Source organism: Neopsephotus bourkii, unplaced genomic scaffold (genome assembly GCF_033783945.1).
Source record: "Neopsephotus bourkii isolate Nb327-2 ecotype Australia unplaced genomic scaffold, CSIRO-AGI_Nbou_v1 NB_1376, whole genome shotgun sequence".
Taxonomy (NCBI): Eukaryota; Metazoa; Chordata; class Aves; order Psittaciformes; family Psittacidae; genus Neopsephotus; species Neopsephotus bourkii.
In genome coordinates this window covers 3,339,817-3,362,578 of record NW_026901855.1, presented here as the reverse complement: position 1 = coordinate 3,362,578, position 22,762 = coordinate 3,339,817, and the positions used below count along the sequence as shown (strand labels likewise).

General features: G+C 52.0%; 1 protein-coding gene across 1 annotated transcript in view; it reads right to left on the bottom strand.

The window, feature by feature from the left end:
- TMEM63C (transmembrane protein 63C) overlaps positions 1-22,317 on the bottom strand; it is a 33,282-nt gene extending 10,965 nt beyond the window's left edge. Inside the window, exons 1-3 of the mRNA XM_061367512.1 lie at positions 22,217-22,317; positions 785-898; positions 299-518 (exon numbers count right to left, since the gene is read on the bottom strand). Of these exons, the coding sequence (XP_061223496.1) occupies positions 299-496 (198 nt within the window). The 5' untranslated portion in view covers positions 497-518; positions 785-898; positions 22,217-22,317. The remainder of the gene's footprint in view (positions 1-298; positions 519-784; positions 899-22,216) is intronic.
- Positions 22,318-22,762: the final 445 nt, after the last annotated feature.

The following is a 22,762-nucleotide window of genomic DNA, read 5'->3' as shown; positions in this document are numbered from 1 at the left end:
TTTCTCACTCCTGGGCGCAAGCTGGTACAACACTTTTAGCTCAAGTCAAACTGATCCTGTCCCTGATCTCATGACTGCTGCCCCAGTGCCACCTGCTGCTCACCAGGATGTGGGCAAAGCTCCTGGTCCCCTGCACACACCCCTGTTCCCCCAGTCAGTCAGATGCACTAATACACAGGCTGCTCTTGTATGTGGCTTCAAGTGCGCCCATAACACACACATCCCCCCTATACTCACAGCCAGTCTTTGACACCACAGACTGTAGTGCCATAACGTGGCACCCTCCTGGCACACTCACCAGCCAGAGGATGAAGTTGATGGCGAGCACGGTGGGCACACCACCAAAGGGCAGCCCTTCCAGGACGGTGCTGCGGGAGCGGGCACTGAAGCATTGCTCCTCTGTGCTGTTCACCAGCGTATCCAGGAAGCTGAGCACATCCAGCGAGGTGGGGCTGGCACCCTCAGGTGCGGGCTCCACTGAGTACACGCTCTCCATCAGTGGTGTCGTTGGCCTCACCCTGCAAGACAGGGACAGTGGTGCAGATGGAGAAGCTTCTGCTTGAAAAGGGGCTCTTCCAGGTTCCCCAGCAAAGTCTGAGGAGCTCACTAAGGGCAGGGAGGGGAGCAGACTGGCTGGTGACCTTGGAGTTCCCCCAGTCCTACTTGTTCCCAGGATGGGGCTATGGGACACAGGGCAGTAGGTAATGCTGGAGAAATCTCACAGTAACTCCTTCCCTTTCCCCACCCCATTAAACCCCATGCTATTTGGTTGTCTCCATCATACCTGTGAAAGGTCTTTCAACACCTCTGCCCCTCAGTCCTGGAAGCTGGTTGAGTCATGGCCACGCTGGTGTGGTCAGCAGGCAGGAATAAGGAGCCAAAGCATTTGGATGAGTTTCTGAGAATAAGAACAATAATGATGTTAACAACTGGGTTGCTGGAGCTGTGCCTGCTTTGCTCCCCACTGCCAGATATCTACTGTGTGTAAAGCATCTCTAAGCCCTCCCTTCTCCTCCAGCATCACAATCTGTGTGACTCTGGGGACATGGGACCTCCAGTCTTTCCAGCAGAGCAGAAATGCTCCTTCCAAGATATCTTGATGTCTTCAGAAGAATCAGCTTCTCAAAACCCTAAATTTCAGGTTTCCCTTCACTTTCCCAGGAGCTCATACCACAGGCTACAGTCCCCAATAGCAGCAAACATTATTAACGGCCAAGACTGTGGCTTGTTTCCAAAAACCTGTCCTATTACCATGCGTTAAGTAGGAGAGGATCCTCTCCAAACCTGCAGCACTTGAGATCCCTGGGAAGAAACACCATACAGCAGCCAGCATGGCTATTAATCATGGGGATGTCACAGACCTGTGTGCCAAGACAGTGCTAAACAGCCACTGCACTCACCAGAAGGACAGGAGAGGGAACGAGCACATCACACACTAACAAACACATCAGGGCCATAGTCTCTTCTCCACGTGTTCCTGCCTGCCTGCTCCTGTACTTTGGAGCCCCCACCAGCACCTTTAGCCAGCTGTTCCTGGTGCCTGGAGAGCTGCGTGGCCTTCAGAGGAGGACAGCTATGAATGTGGTGAGGCCAACCACATCGCTAGGGTGAGAGGCACTGTGGGACAGCAGGGACGTCTTCGGGGTGCTCTCGTGGTGGTCCATTAATAGATTGTTAGGGGGCTTTCAAAACGGCAACCAGGTTGGGTCCCTAAAGTCTCTTCTGAAAAGGCTGCAAGTTAGGATCACAGAATCATAGAATAGTTAGGGTTGGAAAAGACCTTAAGATCATCTAGTTCCAACCCCCCTGCTGTAGGCAGGGACACCTCACACTAAACCATGTCACCCAAGGCACTGTCCACCTGGACTTGGAACACTGCCAGGGATGGAGCACTCACAGCTTCCCTAGGCAACCCATTCCAGTGCCTCACCACCCTTACAGTAAAGAACTTCTCCCTTATATCCAATCTAAACTTCCCCTGTTTAAGTTTTAACCCGATACCCCTTGTCCTATCACTACTGTCCCTAATGAAGAGTCCCTCCCCAGCATCCCTATAGGCCCCCTTCAGATACCGGAAGGCTGCTATGAGGTCTCCATGCAGCCTTCTCTTCTCCAGGCTGAACAGCCCCAACTTTCTCAGCCTGTCTTCATACAGGAGGTGCTCCAGTCCCCTGATCATCCTCATGGCCCTCCTCTGGACTTGTTCCAACAGATCCATATCCTTTTTATGTTGAGGACACCAGAACTGCACACAATACTCCAAGTGAGGTCTCACGAGAGCAGAGTAAAGGGCCAGGATCACCTCCTTCAACCTGCTGGTCACGCTCCTTTTGATGCAGCCCAGGATACAGTTGGCTTTCTGGGCTACGAGTGCACACTGAAGCCGGTTCATGTTCATTTTCTCATTGACCAGCACCCCCAAGTCCTTCTCTGCAGGGCTGCTCTGAATCACTTCTCTGCCCAACCTGTAGCTGTGCCTGGGATTGCTCCGACTCAGGTGTAGGGCCTTGCACTTGGCATGGTTAAACTTCATGAGGTTGGCATCAGCCCACCTCACAAGCGTGTCAAGGTCCCTCTGGGTGGCATTCCTTCCCTCCAGCGTATCAACGGAACCACACAGCTTGGTGTCATCCGCAAACTTGCTGAGGGCGCACTCAATCCCACTGTCCGTATCACCAACAAAGATGTTGAACAAGACCAGTCCCAACACCGCTCCCTGAGGGACACCACTCATTACTGGTCTCCAGCTGGACATCGAGCCACTGACCACAAGTCTTTGTGTTTGGCCATCCAGCCAGTTCTTTATCCACCGAGTGGTCCATCCATCAAATTGGTATCTCTCCAATTTAGAGACAAGGATGTCGTGTCGGACAGTGTCAAACACTTTGCACAAGTCCAGGTAGATGACATCAGCTGCTCTACCCCTGTCCATCAGTTCTGTAGCCCCATCATAGAAGGCCACCAAACTGGTCAGGCAGGATTTCCCCTTAGTGAAGCCATGCTGGCTGTCACCAAGCACTTTGTTATTTTTCCTGTGCCTTAGCATGCCTTCCAGGAGAATCTGCTCCAAGATTTTGCCAGGCACAGAGGTGAGACTGACTGGTCTGTAATTCCCTGGGTCATCCATTTTCCCCTTCTTGAAAATGGGGGTTATATTTCCCTTTTCCCAATCGTCAGGAACTTCACCTGACTGCCATGATTTTTCAAATATGATGGACAGTGGCTTAGCAACTTCATTCGCCAGCTCCTTCAGGACCCATGGATGGATTTCATCAGGACCCATGGACTTGTGTATGTTCAGGTTCTTAAGATGGTCTTGAACCAGATCCTCTCCTACAGTGAGCCCAGGGTCTTCATTCTCACAGTCCCTGCATCTGCTTTCCAAGACTTGGGTGATGTGGTCAGAGCATTTGCCAGTGAAGACTGAGGCAAAGAAGTCATTCAGAACCTCAGCCTTCTCCAAATCCAGGGTAGCTAGTTCTCCTGATAGCTTCCAGAGGGGGCCCACATTGTCCCTAGTCTGTCTTTTATTTGTAATGTACCTATAGAATGCCTTCCTGTTATCTTTAGCATCCCTAGCCAAGTTTAATTCTAACTGGGCCTTAGCTTTCCTAACCTGGTCCCTAGCTTCCCAGACAACATCCCTGTACTCTTCCCAGGCCGCCTGTCCTTGCTTCCACTTTCTGTAAGACTCTTTTTTCATTTGAATTTTCCTCAGCAGCTCCTAATCCATCCAAGGAGGTCTCCTGGCCCTCCTGCTGCACTTCCTTCTGGCTGGGAGACAACACTCCTGAGCTTGTAGCAGGTGATCCTTGAATATCAACCAAGAGGCTTGAGCCCCCCTGCCCTCTAGGGCTATATCCCATGGAACCTTACTAAGCAGGTTCCTGAAGAGGCCAAAGTCTGCTCTCTTGAAGTGCCGGGCAGTGAGCTTGCTGCACGCTCTTCTCACTGTCCTAAGGATCTCAAATTCGACCATCTCGTGATCGCTGCATCCAAGGCTGCCCTGGAGTGTCACATTTCCAATGAGCCCTTCCCTGTTGGTGAGCACGAGGTCAAGCATGGCACCTCTCCTTGTCGGCTCCTCTATTACTTGCAGAAGGAATTTGTCTTCCACACAATCAAGGAACCTCCTGGATTGCTTGTGCCGGGCCGTACCGTCCCTCCAACAGATGTCAGGGTGGTTGAAGTCACCCATGAGAGCAAGGGCCTGCAAGCGTGAGGCTGTTCCTATCTGTCTATAGAGTGCTCCATCCACAGATTCCTCTTGATCAGGTGGTCTATAACAGATCCCCACAGTAATGTCTCCCATCGCTGTTCTCTCTTTAACCCTGACCCACAAACTCTCTGTTAACTGATCAGCTGTTAACTGTCCCCAGACAGAGTTCCACACTCTCCAGCCTATCCCTAACATAAAGGGCAACTCCCCCTCTGCGCCTGCCAACCCTGTCTTTTCTAAAGAGCCTGTAACCTTCCATTCCAACACTGCAGTCATAGGAGCCATCCCACCATGTTTCTGTGATGCCTATTATATCATACCCCCGTAGATGAGCACACACCTCTAATTCCTCTTGTTTGTTCCCCATGCTACAGGTGTTTGTATAGAGGCATCTGAGCCGAGCTCCAAATGAAGCCGGTTCATTGGCTGGAGCAGCTGGAATATCTCTGCATTGCTCCAAGCATTTATTATAGGTGCTGGCAACTGACTGGGTGTGTTGGGATGGAATGATGCCCCCCTCCCCCAACAGATTTAGTTTAAAGCCTCCTTGACCAGTCTGGCAAGCCTCCTACCAAAACCAGCTCCACCAGCCCCAGTAGACCTGGCCTCCTAAATTGAGTGCCATGTTCTAGATACCCAAACCCCTGATTACGGCACCACCGTTCTAACCATTTATTAACCTGGCCAATCTTCCTAACCTTTTTAAGGTCCTCCCCTTTATCCTGGAGAATTGATGAATAGACAACCTGAGCTCCAGAGCCCCTAAGCACCTCTCCCAGGGCTCTGTAGTCCTTCTCTATGTTCTCTAGGCTACTGCTATCTATATCCCTAGCATCCACATGGATCACTAGAAGTGGGTAATAGTCAGTGGGCCTTACTAGAGCAGGCAGCCTCTCTGCAACATCCCTGATCTGTGCCCCTGGTAGGCAACACACCTCCCTTGAGACTGGGTCAGGCCGACAGACGAGTGCCTCTGTTCCTTTCAAAGTAGATGTACCATATGTCTGGTACTTTTTAGGCAGGTAATTCTAGAGGGCTAAAAATTCTGCTTAGGGGAAGACAGGTTACTGGTGGGGGGTAGGAACAGATAGACAAAGAAGCATTGTCTCAGGACAGTGCTTTGAAGTTGGCCTCCTCCGGAACAAGGACATTTATCAGGTGACCTCCAAGGGGGCCATTCCAACTGCAGCTATTCTCCATCCCTATTCTTGGGGACTTGTGCTCCTGACAAGAACATCTGGCCAGCCTGAAGTTTATAAGGAGTTACATGAGTGCCTTGTCCTGCAGACATGCTGAGCACAGTATATTGTTATCAGTATATTGTGGTCATTGCAAAGGCCACATGAAACCTCAGCACACATTAACACTCCTTTGAGCCTTGTATGCAAGCCACTGGGCATTATTTCCTCTCCCTCCTTTTCATCTATATTCCACTCACAACAGGGACCGTGCTGCAGCCCCTGCAGTCACCCAGCAACAGCTGATCCCTGCTGCAGGATGCTCTCAGCCCACACAAACAGGATGGAAGAACAGCAAAAGTCACAGCCCAATTAAGCAATGGAGAATGCAAAGACAAACAGCACCTCCAGGGACCTGGAGATGCAAAGTGTTTATGGTCGTTTTTCCCAGACAGGATCAATTCTTCTTCAACACCAAAGGAAACCTGATTTGGAGGTCCTTGGTGAGCACAGGGAGAGCACACACAAAATGCCTTGGCTTAGAAAGGGGATCTTTCTGAGCTCGACACAGATTTTCTTTTGTTGGGAAACATCTACTTCTGCTGTGTCAGTGTGACAGATGGGACACTACAGTAGCACGTGGTTTTATGTGTACTGTAGACTCAGCCTCTCTCTCTTAGACCATGCAGCTTCCTGCTGGAAGAGATTAGTCCTGCCCTAAAGCTCTTGAGGAGCCCAGACATCTCCACCCCACAGCTGAGCAAAGCAGGTAGGATGGGGGTGGTGAGGGAGGAGCTGACACGGGTTACATGTCTGAGACTGACTCTCTTTGACCTCCTCATCCAGGGAAAGGAATGACTGAGGAAGAGGGAGGTTTTCAAACACAGAGTTGACACAGGGGAAAAAAGGGCTCTGAAAACCTGACAAATGCAATCAGTGGGACACCAGCGATTCCCAAGGGATTCTCAAACCAGGCTCTGAAGAGGGTTGAAGAGCTTCAGAACTACCCTTGGTGCAGTTTTCAAGTTAGACACAGAGAGATGGTGACTTCCTATTTTCTTCATTTCTGAAGCATAAATGCCAGTCCAAAGACAAATCTCCACTGAAAGTGTGGCTGGGGTGCTTGGACCAGGGCTATGAACCTAGCACAGCCTGACGCTCACCCTACTCAAGGGTTAGGCTGGCATCCGGCTACCTGCATAGACATTTTGAAGTGATGTCAGAAGCCACTGAAGTACAGGCATCAAGATGCCCAGGACATGCAGACTCACAGGAGTCCCTCTTACAGTGCATGTGGTGAGCTGTCACCTGGGGCATGGGCTTCAGCATCTGCTACAGATCTGCCCATGCTGCCTACAGCACCTTCAGTTCTCCTTGGAGGTCCCTAGCCATATAGTATTTGTCTGGCCAGTCCATGGCGTCTGGAGGCAACACAGGCCAAGCTGGGACAGCTCCCAAAACAACTGAGGCAAGCTGCTACTGCTCCAAAGGGCACCCCAGCAGACTTGAGACTGAAGTGCCATTCCTGCAGTTAGGTGTGAAGTGGGGGTTGGGCTGGCAAAGCCTTCCTGTACTGCCCTGGGTTGTGGCCTACCTCCCAGTCCAGTACTTTGAGGCCCAGCACAGCCCCATTAGGATAACAATCCCTGAAGGGGGAACCCCAGCAAGGGGAGATCTGTGTGAAATGAGCAGGCCACTCTGGCCAGTGGCAGCTGTTCGCCATGGCTCGCCTGCCTCCTGCTTGTCATCAGGCAGCTCCAAAAACACCTGGGCCACCGAGACCTCTGGCTGGGGTCAGCCTTTTTCTATGGAGATGCTCTCAATCTGTTCTCCCCATGTGCACATCTCCCTCCCCCTCCTCTTCCCGCAAGCAGCAGAGCCATTGCCATCTGGCATTTTCAGCTGCTAAATAATTAATGGCCTTTCTGTTAACATGGGGAGTGTGTCTCTGACCAGGGGAGCTGTTGGACCTTCAGCAAATAAATAAGGAGACTCTTAGCAATCTCCAAATCCCTTCTCTGCCATCACCCCTCCAATATCCAGCAGTAAGATCCTGCAGCATCCTCCTAGACACCCCTGGCACATCCTGCCAGAGGATGGTGGGGGAAAGGGGACTTTCATGGGGATTGGTACAGGTTGCCTTTCCCTATCAAATCCTTGTCGATACCCCCTTCCCTCAGTAGCAGACATTTTGCTCCGGGTGGCCAAAAGCGATGGGTTCCTCCTGGATATGGTGCTTGTGTCTCTTGCTCCAAGCATTCCTGCACACAAGCCTCCACACAGGCAGCCCAACCAGCTCCTGTTTTCCTACCCAGGACTGCTGTCTCAATGCCACAGTCTTACTGCACAGAGAAACTGCAGGAGCAGAAGACACCTGAAGCCACCAGTCCAGTTCTGTCCCCTCTCTCTTAGGCACCTCCAAGTCAGTTGTCCAAAGGAGCCACCATGTCATGGTGTAACACAGTCCTTGCAGGATATCACAGCTCCTCTGATGCTGATTTCAAGCTCATTCTCTTGCCTTTTAGCTGTCCCTTCACGCCACCATGCTCAGGGAAAGCCACCTCCAAATACTCAAACTGGTACTTTTCTAGACTGTTGCAGCTGATCTCACCTTTTATGGTGCTGCTCTTAGAAAAGCTTATGCAAATTATATAGCTGCAGCATTACCATTAAAATAACCACTGGGAACAACCAGCTGAAAGTAAATCTTGTAAATATTGTAGGAACTGCACATACAGCAGAAACTGCAAATGGAGGTTTCTGCTCATGTACACTGGGAACAGCTCAAACTCAGACCTGCAGGACATGTTCGACCTCCCTCCAACTGGAGGAGATTCCTTACTCAGTATAGAGTGAGAGACCACACAGACACTGCAGGTCAGACTCAGTCACTGTTGAAACACCTAAGCTAAACATTCACAACAGGTGTATTCCACATCTTGCCACTTTCCAGTGACAGCACTCTGCGATCGTATCTTAAAAGTCCAAACAAACCCCACAGCATCACCAGACCAGTTCCTGTTCCAAACTATGCCATTGCCATTGTGCTTTCCTCAGTCTTTAAGGGCCAGAGGAGGAAATATTGTTGTGAGTAACAGAGCTGGGTGGGTACCTTCATCTCCAGAAGGTGTTGGGAGAGCTTCCCATTAGCTGTGTATGAGGCAGTGCCTTTAGATGCCAACCACAGACAGGCATCCCTTGGAGGAGCTACTGTCCTGGAGAAGCAACAGCAGTAAGCAAGAAACCCAGGAGAAGCAGGATTGGGAAAATGAGGCAATAACATAGAGGCAGAAATCACAGTATATGTTCCACCTAATCTAGGTTTTACTTATAAGAAAGATGCTAAAACAGGGCCGGATAACATGCAGAGCATTAGAGAAAGGCAATCCTTCTTTCTCCTCTTCGTGACAGTTGTGAATGCACAGTGAACATGAAAGATTCGCCACTGAAAGGGATTTGTTGTGTTATTTCTATGAAGCATTCCTAGTGTATAAGGTTTGCCTTTAATATTCAGTGCCCTGTTTTGTTGATACACCAGCATATGCTTCTCCTCTCTGGTTGGGTGGGCACTAATCCAGAGAATCAGATTTCCAATTAAAAATCAGGCATGTCTTTGGTACAAATGCAATTGCTCAAAATTTGTCTTTCCCGTGAAGCACCCTGCCAGCAAACTCATTTACTAGGGGATGCACGGACAGCTGGAGTAGCAAAACACCAAAACAAATTCTTGGGAGCTCTCAGATGACTAAGCCAGGCTTCTCAGCATGCTTGCGCTTACCCAGCCTTGGTGTCCTGCTCCAGCATTACTCATTTCGGCTGGCGGGTGGCAGCTGGGGCATAGGGCTCCTGATAGAGATGTCTGTGGCCATGAAAAGCCAGCAGAAAAGCCAGGCTGAGGAGCCAAGCTGTGCCTCCTAGAAATTAAGTATCCCCACTATCTGACTGCCTTTGCATCCTTCCTTCACAAGGAGATGTGGGCAGACTGTGGGAGGGGAGAACAAGGACTGTCATAATGGGAAGATCAGGTCTGTACCCTGGTGTGCTCAGGACTGCAAAGGGAGGCAAATCTCTGGTGTTCCACCCTGTGGGACTGCAGTGACTGACATTGCGGGGCTGCATTTACAGGGAGGCCAGGAAACCCAAGCCACTGCCACTGACTCAGCATGGCTAACAAATGACCTTGGGCTGGGAAAGGATCATCAACACCCCGCACCAAGCTCAGCACACACCCTGCAGGAAGCAGCTTGGGGACCAAAGGGCATAGTGACATCTCCGTCCCTCTATCTCGGTGCATGGGAGAACAGGCATATCACAGACCATATCCATTGCCAAAGGGTATAAGCACAGAGGAGATGGGAGCACAGACATACCCCTCCAAAATCCCTTCCCTCTCAAGATCATGGCCTCCATGTCCATAAAGCAAAGAGAACGTGGGGATGGTTGTAGCCTGTGAGACGAGCAGGTGTGGGTCAGCAGCATCCCTGGGCCGGGCTGTTTCACCACCTTCAGCATCTCCCAGGCAGCTTCCTACACTGGAGAGTACCCCCACTGTGACAGTGCCTATGTCCCCAGGGCTGTGACCCACAGAGAGTGGAACCAGATCTCGACAGGAAGCCAAGGTGCTGGATGCAGAGAGATTGGTAGCACAAACACTGACACTGGTATGAATGCTGTGTTCACACTCTGCTAAGGCCACGGCACGGACAGCCAACAGCAGAAGACCTTATCTCATCACTGGTAGGATGGCAGCTGCCTCATACAAGACATACACCAGTGAGTCCCATTAGCCTGCCAGAAACCAGACACATCTTCTAAACAAGCAGAACCACACCACAAATGGCAACCAAGCTGGTGGGCTACAGAGGCTGAGGTCAGTCATTATTATATAATGAAGAGATGAATACCCAGATTGGTCAGGAGGACTCAACAGCCAGCGTCCCTTGTCCCCATGTTACCCACATGCACTGGGGTGCTCATGAGGATGGTGGGTGTGAGTGGGATGAATGACAAACTGAGTGTTTGCGCACAACTGAGCAAAATAGACCTGCTTAAACACCGTGTAAATAAACATCATCTTCCCCACCTGTAAGCTCTGGCCCTGTTCTCCCACCAAGGGGCACATACGGCTTGTACTGGTTTAAGGTTAGTCCTTGGGATGCAAATCCTGGGGTGAGCCCCTTCCCCTCGGTGGTGAACCTGCCACCCCTGTCCCCAGTGCTTCCCACAGAAAGGTACGGTGCAGAGCCACAGGAAACCAATGCATAGGCAGCAGGATGAGGCAAGAGGTATCTCTTCCTGGGACAAAAAATGTGTGTCCTCCCCACTCTTCTCTCCTCACTCACCACCCCGAACCTGACCCACCACCACTGACCATCTAAACAACATAACCCACCAGGAGGGCAAGACTGTGACACCATTTGGTGGAGTCAAGCAAGTTTTTCTACTCACAGGACTGGCAGGTTGCAGCCACCTTTGGGAAATCCTGTGCAGGGTCATGCTGCCCCAAGGACTCACCTGAAGCCAACACAGCATTTAAGAGCAAAACCCTCCCCTGCCACAGCCCCCTATGGTGGCTGCAACACTTGCCCCCAGCTCCTTGCCCACCCCCCCACCCCAGCACCACTGTGCAGATGCAGGGTGGATGTGTTTTAGCCCTAGGACAGAGTAAGCTTCATGTAGAAGATTTCTGAACAAGAAGGTGTCCCTGCCCCTGGCCCCCAGTGGGGCTCTCTGCAGGATGACGTCTGTGGGCTTCCTCTGCAGTATAACAGCCACCTGCATAACCCTTCTCCAGGAGAGATGCTGTGGACTCAGGAAGGCAGCACTGATCCGCTGCAGTGCTCCTTGGTGCAAGAATAAAACCAAACCTCAGGCAATCAAGAGCAAACAGTGCTTAAGGTAAGATCTACAGCCAGGAGGTTTGTCTGGGCCAGCACCTCCTCCAACGCCATGCACAGAGCAGCCCTTCTCCAGCGCCTCCTCCACACATGTGAGCAGCAGCTGCTGGAGCCATGGGAATTGGGAAGGAAGAACCCAAGCAGAGTTCATTTCTCCCACCCCCAGCCCTTTTCACCACATTTGGCTAAGCCACCACTGCAGGCTGGCTGTAACCTGAGTTTGGTTTATATTTCAATACCCTGCTGTGCACACAGTGTGCTTAGCCCTTCACTTAGCACTTTGTGTGTGCAAAGCATCAAGCAAATAGGAGCTAATTGGGCTGCAAGCTGCCCAGGGCAGGGGCCTGTGCTCATTCTGCAGTATGCACCCTTGTCCTCTGATAATGCTTAAACCAACAGTCTTCAGCACAAAGCATGACCTGGGCCAAGTCCAGCCCAAGTGAAGGGCAGGGCGCTGCTCAGCTGCTGATGGGCGATGTCTGTGCGAGCAGCCAGCCAGGAAAGGGGGCTTATAATAAAGATATGGACAGATGTTTTGATAGGGCCTGTAGAGACAGGACAAGAGCTGATGGTTTTAAACTAAAATAAGGTAGATTCAGACTAGATATAAGAAAGAAATGTTTTACCATGAGGGTGGTGAAATACTGGAACAAGCTGCCCACATTGGTGGTGGATGCCCCATCCCTGGCAACATTAAAGGTCAGGTTGGAGAGGGCTCTTTGCAACCTGATTTAGTAGATATCCCTGATCATTGCAGGGGGTTAGAGTAGGTGACTTCTAAAAGTCCCTTCCAATATAAACTTTTCTGTGATTCTATGACTAAGCAGAAGCTGACTGCAGGGAACAAAGACCCAGGTTGTTCACAAGCAGGAAAGGGGCAGGGAGTCATTGGAGGGCTCTCAGCATACACACATGCACACACATGTGGAGAACACTATTTCAGGAAAACAGTAAAGAGCCCCCTGGTACCACTAGGTCCCTGTTCTGAACGGGGATGCTGAATGCTGTTTGCAGTCCCCAGAGCAACCCCTGCACTTACAATTAATTAACAATGATATGCACAGATGAGGACGGCTCCCAGCTCCTGCTGCCTGTGAGGACCATCACAGCAGCTGGCCTTAGGGAAAGGCTTAATCTTCCCTGCAAAGGGTACCCTGAGCTGTTTATTGCCTGCTAACACCAAGACCATGGCACGGTGTTCCCATGCACAGCCAGCACAGCAGCAGCAGCTCCCCTGGCACTCTCAGCAAGGCTGCAGAGGTGGTGGCACATGGGTCATTCCACCCCTCCGTAACTGTGCTCAAACAGAGGAGGATTTTAAGACCTCTGTGAAGTAAATTGCCACCTCCACTGGGAAAAACACTCCCTCGTGGAAACCAATAGGGAACCCAGGAGAAGCTGTGACACTGTTAGGGGCCAGCCCAAAGCTGTCAGTGTGGGTCACAGGCATCTTTCACAGTACCACAATGTGCCAGGAGCACTGTAGTGCCTGGAGATGTGAGGAAAAGCAGGATGGAGCTAAGGGAAAAGGCAGCTCTTTCCTCTCAGAGTCCCTTCCGCTTTTTGGGGAGCAGGGAGATGTGGGAGGTGGAGAGGAAAGTGGGAGGTTTATCTGCTGCCTTTTATAAAGCCACCTGCTGCAGAGAGACTGCCAGCCACGGGAGCAAGCAGCACAGCTACAGCTCTCACCAGTGAGAGGGGAGAACCTTGACCTGGGACAGAGGAAAGACAACTGCCAAGAAGAGGACTTGGGCAGAGCATGAGGGGCACACAGAGTGGGAAGCCCAGTACTGCACTGCTTGGACCAGGCAACTCTGGTGGTTTTGTGCCACGGTGTCCTGCCTGCCTGGGATGACATTTCACTCTTGGGGATGGCAGGGACCCCACCACTGAGCGGGTAGAGAAAGTGGGTGCATTTCAAGTCCCCTGCATGGTTGCTGCTGAGCTCCAGCCAGCCCTCCTCACTGCTGCTGCCCGCAAGCCTGCTGTGTGACAGGGGCCAAGCACGGGTGCATGGCAGATTAGCACAGATCTGGCATCCATACTGCTGGGCCCAGCTCTGCTCCACTGCAGCTGGACAGGGACCTGGGGGCAGCCTGACACTGAGCACCCCCATCCCACAGCCTCCCAGGGGCCAGTATAAGGTGGGCAGCATCACACTGTCCCTCCCAGGGGCCAGCCTCCCCACTTTGCTCCTTCCCAGCTTCAAGCAACCATAATGTCCCCCACAACTGACTCTGCTGCAGGAGCAAAGAAATACTCCTGCCCTGCCCAGCTCCCCTCTCTGCAAGCACAAATGCTTCTTCCTGAGAGCAGTGAGTTACAACACTGTATATATATATATATATGCACACACACATCACATACGATTTTAGAGCATCTCTGGAGCTAGAACATTTCTGTTGCCTGTGCTCAGTGCCAGGAGCAAAGCGAGGTTTGGGCTGCAGCAGGAAGGAGCCCACGAGCATACTGCTTGCCAACCCTGGCCCAGGCGAGGCTTTCCTCCCACCTCTGCCCAGCTTTCGAGCAGATCCGGGTAACACCAGACCACCTAGATGAATTATGATGCCCTGGGAGTGTGGGAGCTGGCAGCTCAGAGAAGCCTCTGGCACCACAGGACTGCACAAGCGAGGATGGCCCCGGCAGCCACTGCGCTAGCTGCATCCAGCCACACCAGAGGGATTAGCTCTCAGCATACCTGTTTGAGTCAATAGCGCATAAAAGGGAAGGGGAAGTCTTTGATGGTGAACACAAGGGCCTGCAACTGGAGGGCAAGGAGAGAAGGTGCTCCCCAAGGCCTGGATCAGCCACCTCCATCCCCTGAGGATGCATCCAAACGGGATCCACCACAGTGCAACCTCTCCCCCAGCGTGCAAGCAAATTTGGTCCTTGAAAAGGAGAAGGGAAGAGGCTGAACCCATCTCATAGTCTCAGCACCAGACTGAGCTGACTTTGCCTGGGTCATGGGGCAGCCGCTTGCCCTCCCACCAAATCCTGCCTCTGTGCAGGGCCAGCCTGGCACTGCTTTTCACTGGGCAGTGAAGGGAGCATGCAGTCAGTGTCTCCTGGTTGCTGGGGCACACACACATCCATCCACCTCTGCAGCCCATGCAGCCTTCAGGGGAGATCAGACATAAGCTGCTGCTGCTGCGGTGACCAGGAGGGGAGGCAGCTCTCCCAGGCACACATGGAGCTGCAGACATGCTGCTCTGCAAAGCACCAGCTGTTCCAGCCTCCTCCTAGCGCAATGGGTGCTCACACATAGCAAGAAGACAGCTTGTCCCCATCATTCCCATCACCCCCTGGGGAATTCCCATTGCCCAGAACACGCAAGTACAGCCTCATCCAGATATGTGCTGCAGGGCAGAGAAGAGCCAGGCACGGTAGAGCAGACAGCCCTTCACACCCACCAGTCTGCTCTGGTCTCCTCCATGAAAAGGACCTGGAGAGTCAAATGGCCCTGGAGCACCAGAGATAAGAGTGAAATCACTGGGTTATTGGGATGGGCATGTTGGTACATCCCAAGCCAGTGGGAATGGGACAAGATGCATGGCAAGGAGTGGGGTTCGGGTTCCCCCTGACATGTACCTACCACAGGTGAGTGGCCCAGCGTACAAAGGTAAGCAGGGCACAGTCAGCACACAGCCTCTGCTGTGCCAGTGTTGAGGCTGGCACTGCCTGCACCCACCACCCTGCCTTCCTGCCCATCTCCAGCCATGCCCATTGGCAAGGGGCCTCGGGAGTGATGGATATGATGGAGGATAGCACAGGAAATGGCTTCTCTCCCTTCATCAAGAGAAGCAAGTGTCACATCTGGACAAGTTCAGCAGCCAGGCTGGGAAAGGGACAAGGCATTAGGAGGAGAGATGCTGTGGGCCAAGAGGCACAAGAGGATGTGGTGAGACAGATGGCAGATTTGGCAGCGGTGTGGTCATGAAGGGACATGCAAGCTCTTCCTGCTGCAAGTGGAAGTGCACAACACTGCCCAGGCTGGCAGGTTTGGGGCAGCTCACATCCTTTCAAACATGCCACATCCAACAGCAGGCACCAGAGATGCTCCATAGGCAAGTTAGCCTTGGAAAAAAGCTATCTGGGATCTGGGAGAAATGGGAAAAAAATCAGGGTGGCAAGTGAGAGAAGAGGAGGCAGAGAAATTGCCTCTGGTTTCTCTGCACAAGCTTGCCTTCCCTGCACACAGGGCCATGTAGCCAAGCTGGCACTTGGGGAAGGGCTGGCAATCCCTGAACTGCTCTGCCTACCCTGCCAGCACTGTGGGGTCAGCATGCAGCCATACCCTACCCTCCACAGCATCATTGCTCGCATGCTCACAGGGAAGAGAAAAGAAAAGGAGATTAAACATGAGGCACTGTAGCAGATGGCTACAAAAGGAGCTTCCCCAAGCCTGAGTGCCCTTGTCCTTCCAGGGTACTTTGGACACAGCAGTGCTGGCACCAGGAATACAGAGGGCCAAAGAGATCTGGGGCCAAGACAGGAAGCCATGTCCCAGCATGAGCCACTGCAAGCCTCTCCACACCCCACCAGGCACAGAAGCCCTGCCACAATTAGCAAGAATCTGACAGGCTCTGTGTCCATTTTGGGAGAGATGCTCAGGGATACAACACTGATACAGAGGGGTTTTCACAGTGGCTGGGTGCCCTGGCCCAGCCCCAGTCCAGAAGCCTGCTTTCCACCTGGTTTTGTATAACCTGTTCTCCCTGCCTGCATCCCTACCCAGCACATCCCAAACCTCCCCCCCCCCCATGACTGCTGCTATGACTTGAACTAACCTGGAAGTCTTTAAAATGTTCAGTCTTCAGGAGGTGGCCCAGCCGCTGCAGCTGTTATTAACAGTACTCGCCTTGGGTTTTGTCTGTTTGTTTGTTTGTTTGTTTCTGAACAAGGAAGAATTTGATGAGATTTCATGGAAGAAAACACAAGAAATTAAAAACTTGGATGAAAGAAAAACGACACTTGATGAAAATCTCCCAATAGCAAAACACAATGAAGCTGCCTGATGAGAAGATTAGCAGCAGCGTAATAGGAAAGGAAAGAGCAATAAAGAGGATTTGGAACCAGAACAAATGAAGGCGTGATGACTTCTGGAAACATTTACCTGACTTACAAGTAATCAGATTTCGTCTGAACTGAAAACTTTTTAAATTAGAAGAGAGCCAATTGGAACCCAGCAGTGGTAACAACTGCATGCTGAGACCTCGGGTCACTCCCCGCAGTCAAAAACAAGTCAGTGGAAATTCATGCAGTGTCCCTGCTGCCAGGCCTGCTCAGTAGCTGAGCACCTGGAGCTCAAGCCTGATGAACTCCAAAAGTGGCTCTGCCAGCAGCAACCCTTCTGAAAGCAGAAGGGAAAAAAAGTTTCAATTAATTTAGCACTGATTAGTTTAGTTAAAGTTCAGAAAATTACTGCGGTTAAGGCAGGACAGCCTGGTTCCCTTCCCAAGTCTGATGAAGATGAAATGAGAGAGGATAATCTCTACTAGTTCTGAATCCTTGAAAGCCAGAAATAGTCAGGTTATATCACTGGCTATATTTTATACCTCCTATAATAAAATTCTGTTCCTATAATATAGTATTGTAGTAATGAAATTTAGTATATTAATATAGCATCATTAAATTCATTACATATACAAATAATGCTTTCAGAAACTTATTCTTTTTTTTGCTTTTGTGGACCCACACATTTTAAGATGGTTTATTTAACCAACTAGAAACCATTTTGTAAATTCTTGCTTTCTGCATTTTGAATTGGATTTTATTTTCCACTGAAATATAGCTGGACCAAATTTATAATAAATAAAGAAGGAATATCTAAGAAAGAAACATGTCTCTCACAGTTTTCTAATGCAAGAAATGTAGACATTAAGACCCTAAATAACCATACGTTACACTGAAAACCCACTCACTTAAGCATGGTGAAGCCTCCTGCTCAGCCCTAAGTACCACAACATACATACTTATCACTGAGAAGCAACTTGTCCTTAGGAAAAGAGTAGAAGTATACAAATACAGCAAGATTAAAACTAGGCACCTAAGTCATTGCTTTCTGATCATTAATTTAAATCCTGACTCTAATCCATCCATCCTACTCAGATGCAGGTCAGGAGCCAAACAAGGCACAGATCAAACACTAAAGTCTATGAAATTTGGTTTGGTTTTGTGCCATTTCTGCCATTATACTTTCCTCCTGCCAAGTTCTGCCATCTGTGACCTCTCCCTGACAAAAGCAGCTCAGAAACACAAGGAATGGTGCAAGTCCCCAGCCTGGAGTCTGCAAGCCCTGGGAGTCTCTTACCCATGTAGAGACCTCCAGACCACTGCTTGCAGGTACAGAGGAGTCTGGCAAACCCCTGAGTTTCTGGTCATTTCTCTAATGCTGCCTTGGGGGTTACCCCATGGTGACTTCAAGATGGGACAAATAATCACAGAATTGTTGAGGCTGAAGGGAGGCGGGCTGGTCCAGCCTCCCTTCTCAAAGCAGGGTCACCTACAGGGGATTGCTCAGGGCCATGTCCAGGCAGGTTTTGATTATCTTCAAAATGAAGATTCTGCTCCAAGCCTGAGCCGTGCCAAGAAAACTGTCTCAACTTGCTGATGCAACCAGGTCCTCCAGCCAGATAGGTCCCAAGCCCCAGGCTACTGGAGGCTGTCCCGGTGCCAGCTGGGACCTTAGCTGCACTGTGCCCTATGGCCCATGGTCAGCCACTTCCAAGCCCTGCGAGTCACCCATCAGCTTGCCAGCCCTCATGCGACATCTCAGCACCCAACCTGTGCCACTTCTCTGGCATGTCATCTTAGTGTGTGTCACCTTGCTGGGTGAGTAGCGCAGCAAGGGGACTCCTCTGGTAGGGTCACCTTGGCTTGGCCAACGCAGTGTCCCCAGGTCTTGTCTCAGGGTACCAAGAGCTCACTTTGGCCTACAGCTGGGAGCTGCTCCCTACCTATCCTTCCAAACCTGGGTTTTGCCCTAACTCCCCACCTCTACCTTATCTGAATTTCAGTCTCCCATACACTCTCCAACACAGCACATTAAGGAGCTCTGTGTGTCAATCTCTGCCACCATCTTCCAGCTAACAATAAAGTACTCCCAGTGAACCAGGGCCAAAGCCCATTCCTCTCCCTGTTAGAAGGAGCTCTAAACTACATGATGACATGTTTTCCCAGTTACCACAACCTGCCTTTTAGCACTCGCGGGTGCAGTGAAGTTTAGCTCATTCAGATCCTGCCTTCCTCTCGGCTCACCCACAATCTGCACATGACAGGACACAAAATGTTGGTACTGGGGGTAGGATAATCAGGTCACCCAAAGCTTTCACATGCTCCCACTGAACAGGAGCACTGAGCCTATCCCTTCTCCTCTGTTTAGAACTCCATTTTAGACACATCTTTATTTGAAATCAAACTACAACAGCAGAGAAGCCCCTCCTTGGTCAAAATGAATGCCACAGCTTCTCATGGGTACCCTGCTGGGAACTGCACAGCTGATCCTGGTGTAGAAACACCTCCATATGGGGGTGTTTATGCTCCCCAGAGGCTGGGCAGCATTACAGTAATTTCAATTAGGAAGGCAATTTCTCAGCCAAAGAGGTTTTCTCTGCAGCCCTTAGCATGGCTGTAGCTCTTACGCCAACACAACCATGCACTAAGAGAGGGCTCAGGACAGGCAAAGCAGGACAGCGCTGAGGCTTTGGGAACCACTAAGATGAGTCATAGAAAGTGAACCTGGTGAGGAAGTGTGAGATCGAGCGAGAGCGGAACCACCACAGAGGTGAGGGTAATGCAGGGACCAGGGCAGCAGGCTGGGAGAGGGGAGCCCATGCCGCCTGCCACACCGCTCCACCCCACTTCCCCCTGCCTCTGCAGAGAGGCCCTGGGGATATGCCATGCCCAGTCTCACCCATTAACCAGCAACAATAGTGGCCTGAGTGGTGGGAAGGGCTGTGCACCATTACCTTGCACAGTCTGGCCCATTGTTGTTGTAATAGTGTAAGCAAACTGCTGCCATTGTCCCCACCTAATAACAAGGTGTGATTACAGCCTAATTACCAGTCCCAACTACATTTGAAGCAATAACTTCAAGCCAGCTTCAAAAAGATGTTTAGGCATCTTAAAGTGCCGGTAGATGCCAAGTGAGATCCTCAAAAGCTCTAAGATCTCTTGATGTTGAGGGATCTGATAGCTGGTTAGGGACTGAACATAATCAAGCCATAGCTGAAGGAAATTGGGAGTGGAGCCTCTTGTCCTGAAACAACCCCAAAGCAAACCTGCTTTTGCTCTGAGCACAGTGCATCAGCAATGCAGTGTTTCCTTCAAATTTAGGGCTAAGTATATAAAATGTATTTACAGCAATTAAAGTATGTAAGAAGAGCTGTTTCACCAAATGCAGAGTGACAACAGTATAAGGCTTTGGTGTCTATAGGATTCATGAGGTGTCAGCATTTGCATAGCACACTGATGCTTGCCTAAGAGTTTAGGTGACTGATTAGTTCAATATCAACTGAAATCACCTGTAGGTGTTAGAAGCATTTCTCCCTCTCTTTGCTGCCTTGAGGAAGCTTTCGCAGCCTGTTAAGATGGGAGTATATCCTGTGAGGAATATTTTAAAGCAGGGACACTCCTCCTTTTACAACTCTGCAGATGTCAGCTCTGAAGCTGCCTTACTTTCCCTTGGGCCAGAAGGCTCTGCATGGAAGGACAGTATTTATCTGTGAGGGCCTACGCACACCCCTGACTGGTGTCCCCAGCAAGCACTGCTATTTCTGTCCCTGTCTGCAGGACCACCCTGTGTTTGCCATTGTCAGCAGCCACCAACCCAGGGATGAACTAGTTAACCTCAGGGAAAGCTTTTCAGGGGAGAGCAGCCACAGATCCCAGTGTTATCACAGAGAAAAATAAAAAAGCTGAAAGGCATTCAGATGAAGCTGCAGGAGCCAAGACGCTGTCATGGGAAGAAGGCAGAGGTTTAAGCTTACAGGGAAGCCAGGAAAGCCCGTACATCCTATGGAGTCAGAGGCTGCAGGGGTGCGGCAGCCTCCCTGCTTTTATTTATTACTTATTTGTTTGCCAGTGGCTGTTTGCCAGGCTACTTAAGACAAATCCTTCCTGAAAGAGCTGTTTATGCTTCCCTCTCCATCTGCTCCTCAGCCCTGACCACCACTTTGCAGGGTAGCAGGGAAGGCAGCAAGGCCAAGGTTCAGGTCTGGCCTCAGGAGCAGTCTTTCTGCCTTCTGGTTTTTTCCCACTTTCTCCCCTCTGGCCAATACCTCAGTCCACTTCAACAGCACCTGTTATCCCAAATAGCACATTCTGCCCTCACTCCACTGCTCAGACAAGCAGCCTGACCTGTCACGCATCATTGTAAAACCCCAACATGAGGCAAAGTGCTTTCTCATACCTTGTTCACCCACCCAGCTTTCCCCTCACCTCCTGCTCCCCCTCTGAACTTTCTAAAAAGGAAGAGGGCAGCCATGTACATCAATCCTGGAAATGGTGGTTAAACAGTTAAAAGGAAAAAGATGTTCATGCAGAAATAACATCTGCCAGCCAGACAAAGGTCTCTCTTTCTCCTGCATAACACCCATTCTGTTCATGAGGTTTCTGAATTGCAAACACAGTGTGCAGCACCACTGCTGCTAGAAAGGATGGGGAAGCAAGCTGGAGAGGGCACAGGACCTTGGTCCATGGACAAAACTGCATGAAGTCATAAACTGGGGGAGAGATGCTCAGGCAGAGCATTAGCTCATCCTGACCTGACAGCCCTTTCAGAAGCATCAGTCTCTCAAGGCTGGAGAGAGAAATAGGGAGATGTCCCCCTCCTCTCCCCTGCTATCATGAAGCATTTCTGACACTGTCAGGTATGGGTCTCAGAAGGAGGATTCTGTGGCCAGGATGACGTGGGAACTGAACACAAGCCATGACACAGCGGTGGGATGACACTATTATCTCGCATCAGAGGGCAGCAGTGCAGGCCATTGCGTGTGCCCTGGGAAAGGACATTGAGGGTTTGGGGCTCGCTCCCTGCTGTTGCTACTGACTTACTCCAGGAGCACAGGGAAGCCCCTGCAGCTCACAGGGCCTCAGCTGCCCGTCAGGCGGGCGGAAACAAACATTTGTTAAAACCCCTTCGCGTGTGGTCCACTATGAGGGCAGGAAAACAGCGTCTAAACGGAGCCAAGTGCCTAGAAATCTCCCACAGCAACAAACCAAACCAGTTCCTGCACGCCAGACCCGCAGGTCGCCCTCCCGAGCTACACCCGGGTGCTGCCCAAGGCGGTGCTGGCATACCCGCCCAGGGAGTCGAGCAAGTTGCCGTGAGCATCCCTCAGCGCAGTCCCGAAGCCAGGCCCACCCAGGGAGGCGCAGCTAAACACGGCGGGGCCAGGACTAGCCCCATGCAGGGAGCGTCTTCCCAACCCCCTTCCCCAGCCTCCCCACCGGCAGGACCCCCTGACCCCTCCTGCACCCTACGAGCCCCATGGGCCACCACTCGCTGGAGCCCCGCTGCCCGCAAGGCCCCCGCACAGCTGCCGCGGCAGGCGCCGGCTGAGCCCCGCAACCCGGACCGCGGCTCCCGACCCGCGGCCGCCGCCTCCCGTCCCGGACTGACCTGCCTTGGGGTCCCGGCCCCGCTCTGCTCCGGGCCCTGTGCCCGCCGCCGCCCCCCCGCACAGCCCAGCAGCGGGCTGCCCGGCCCGGCACCGGCACCGGCAGGGGAAGGGGCCGGGGCCGCCGCCGCTCCGCCTCCCCGCCCGCCCCGCTGCGGCGGAGAGGCCGCGGTCCCCGGGCTGCTCCCCCCGCCTCACCGATGCTCGGGCGCCGGGGCCTGCGCTGAGGGCCGCTAGGTTGAAACACGGCCGGAGCTGCGGGCCCGAAATGGGGTCGGGCAGCCCCCGCGCCGCGCTGCCTACCATGTGCCCGCGGCATCCCTGCGGGGAGGAGAGGTCCTGGCGGCCCCTGCTCTCTGTACCGGGAGGCGGTGCGGAGCTGCCGGCGGAGAGGCTGGTGCGGGTCTGCGCGCCTCAGGCTATTTCTGGGTCTGGGGCTGTGCCCGCTGCATCAGCCCCTCCTCGGGGTGGCTGCCGGGAGTATGCCACCGGGGGGAGCAGAACGGGCCTCGGGGCAGCCAGCCGCAGCCGAGGGGCACACGGGGCAGCCCTCACACACAGCGGCAGGGGGATGGATGGACGGATGGACGGATGGACGGATGGATGGATGGATGGATGCATGGATGGGTGTGTTTGAGACCTCAACAGCCTGTGCAAAGCCTCTGTCGTTGCTGCGGCATCGCTCAGTTGCGTAGCAGGGGTGGTAGCTGAGAGGCTTTCTAGGGGTCTTATTTCTGCAGAACGGCCATGCCTTCCTGCCATCGGGAGTGACCGGCAGGTGGGACCAGGGACCTGAGCCGGCAAGGTGCAAAGGGGCTCTGAGAGACTGATTTTGCTTAAGCATTCCAC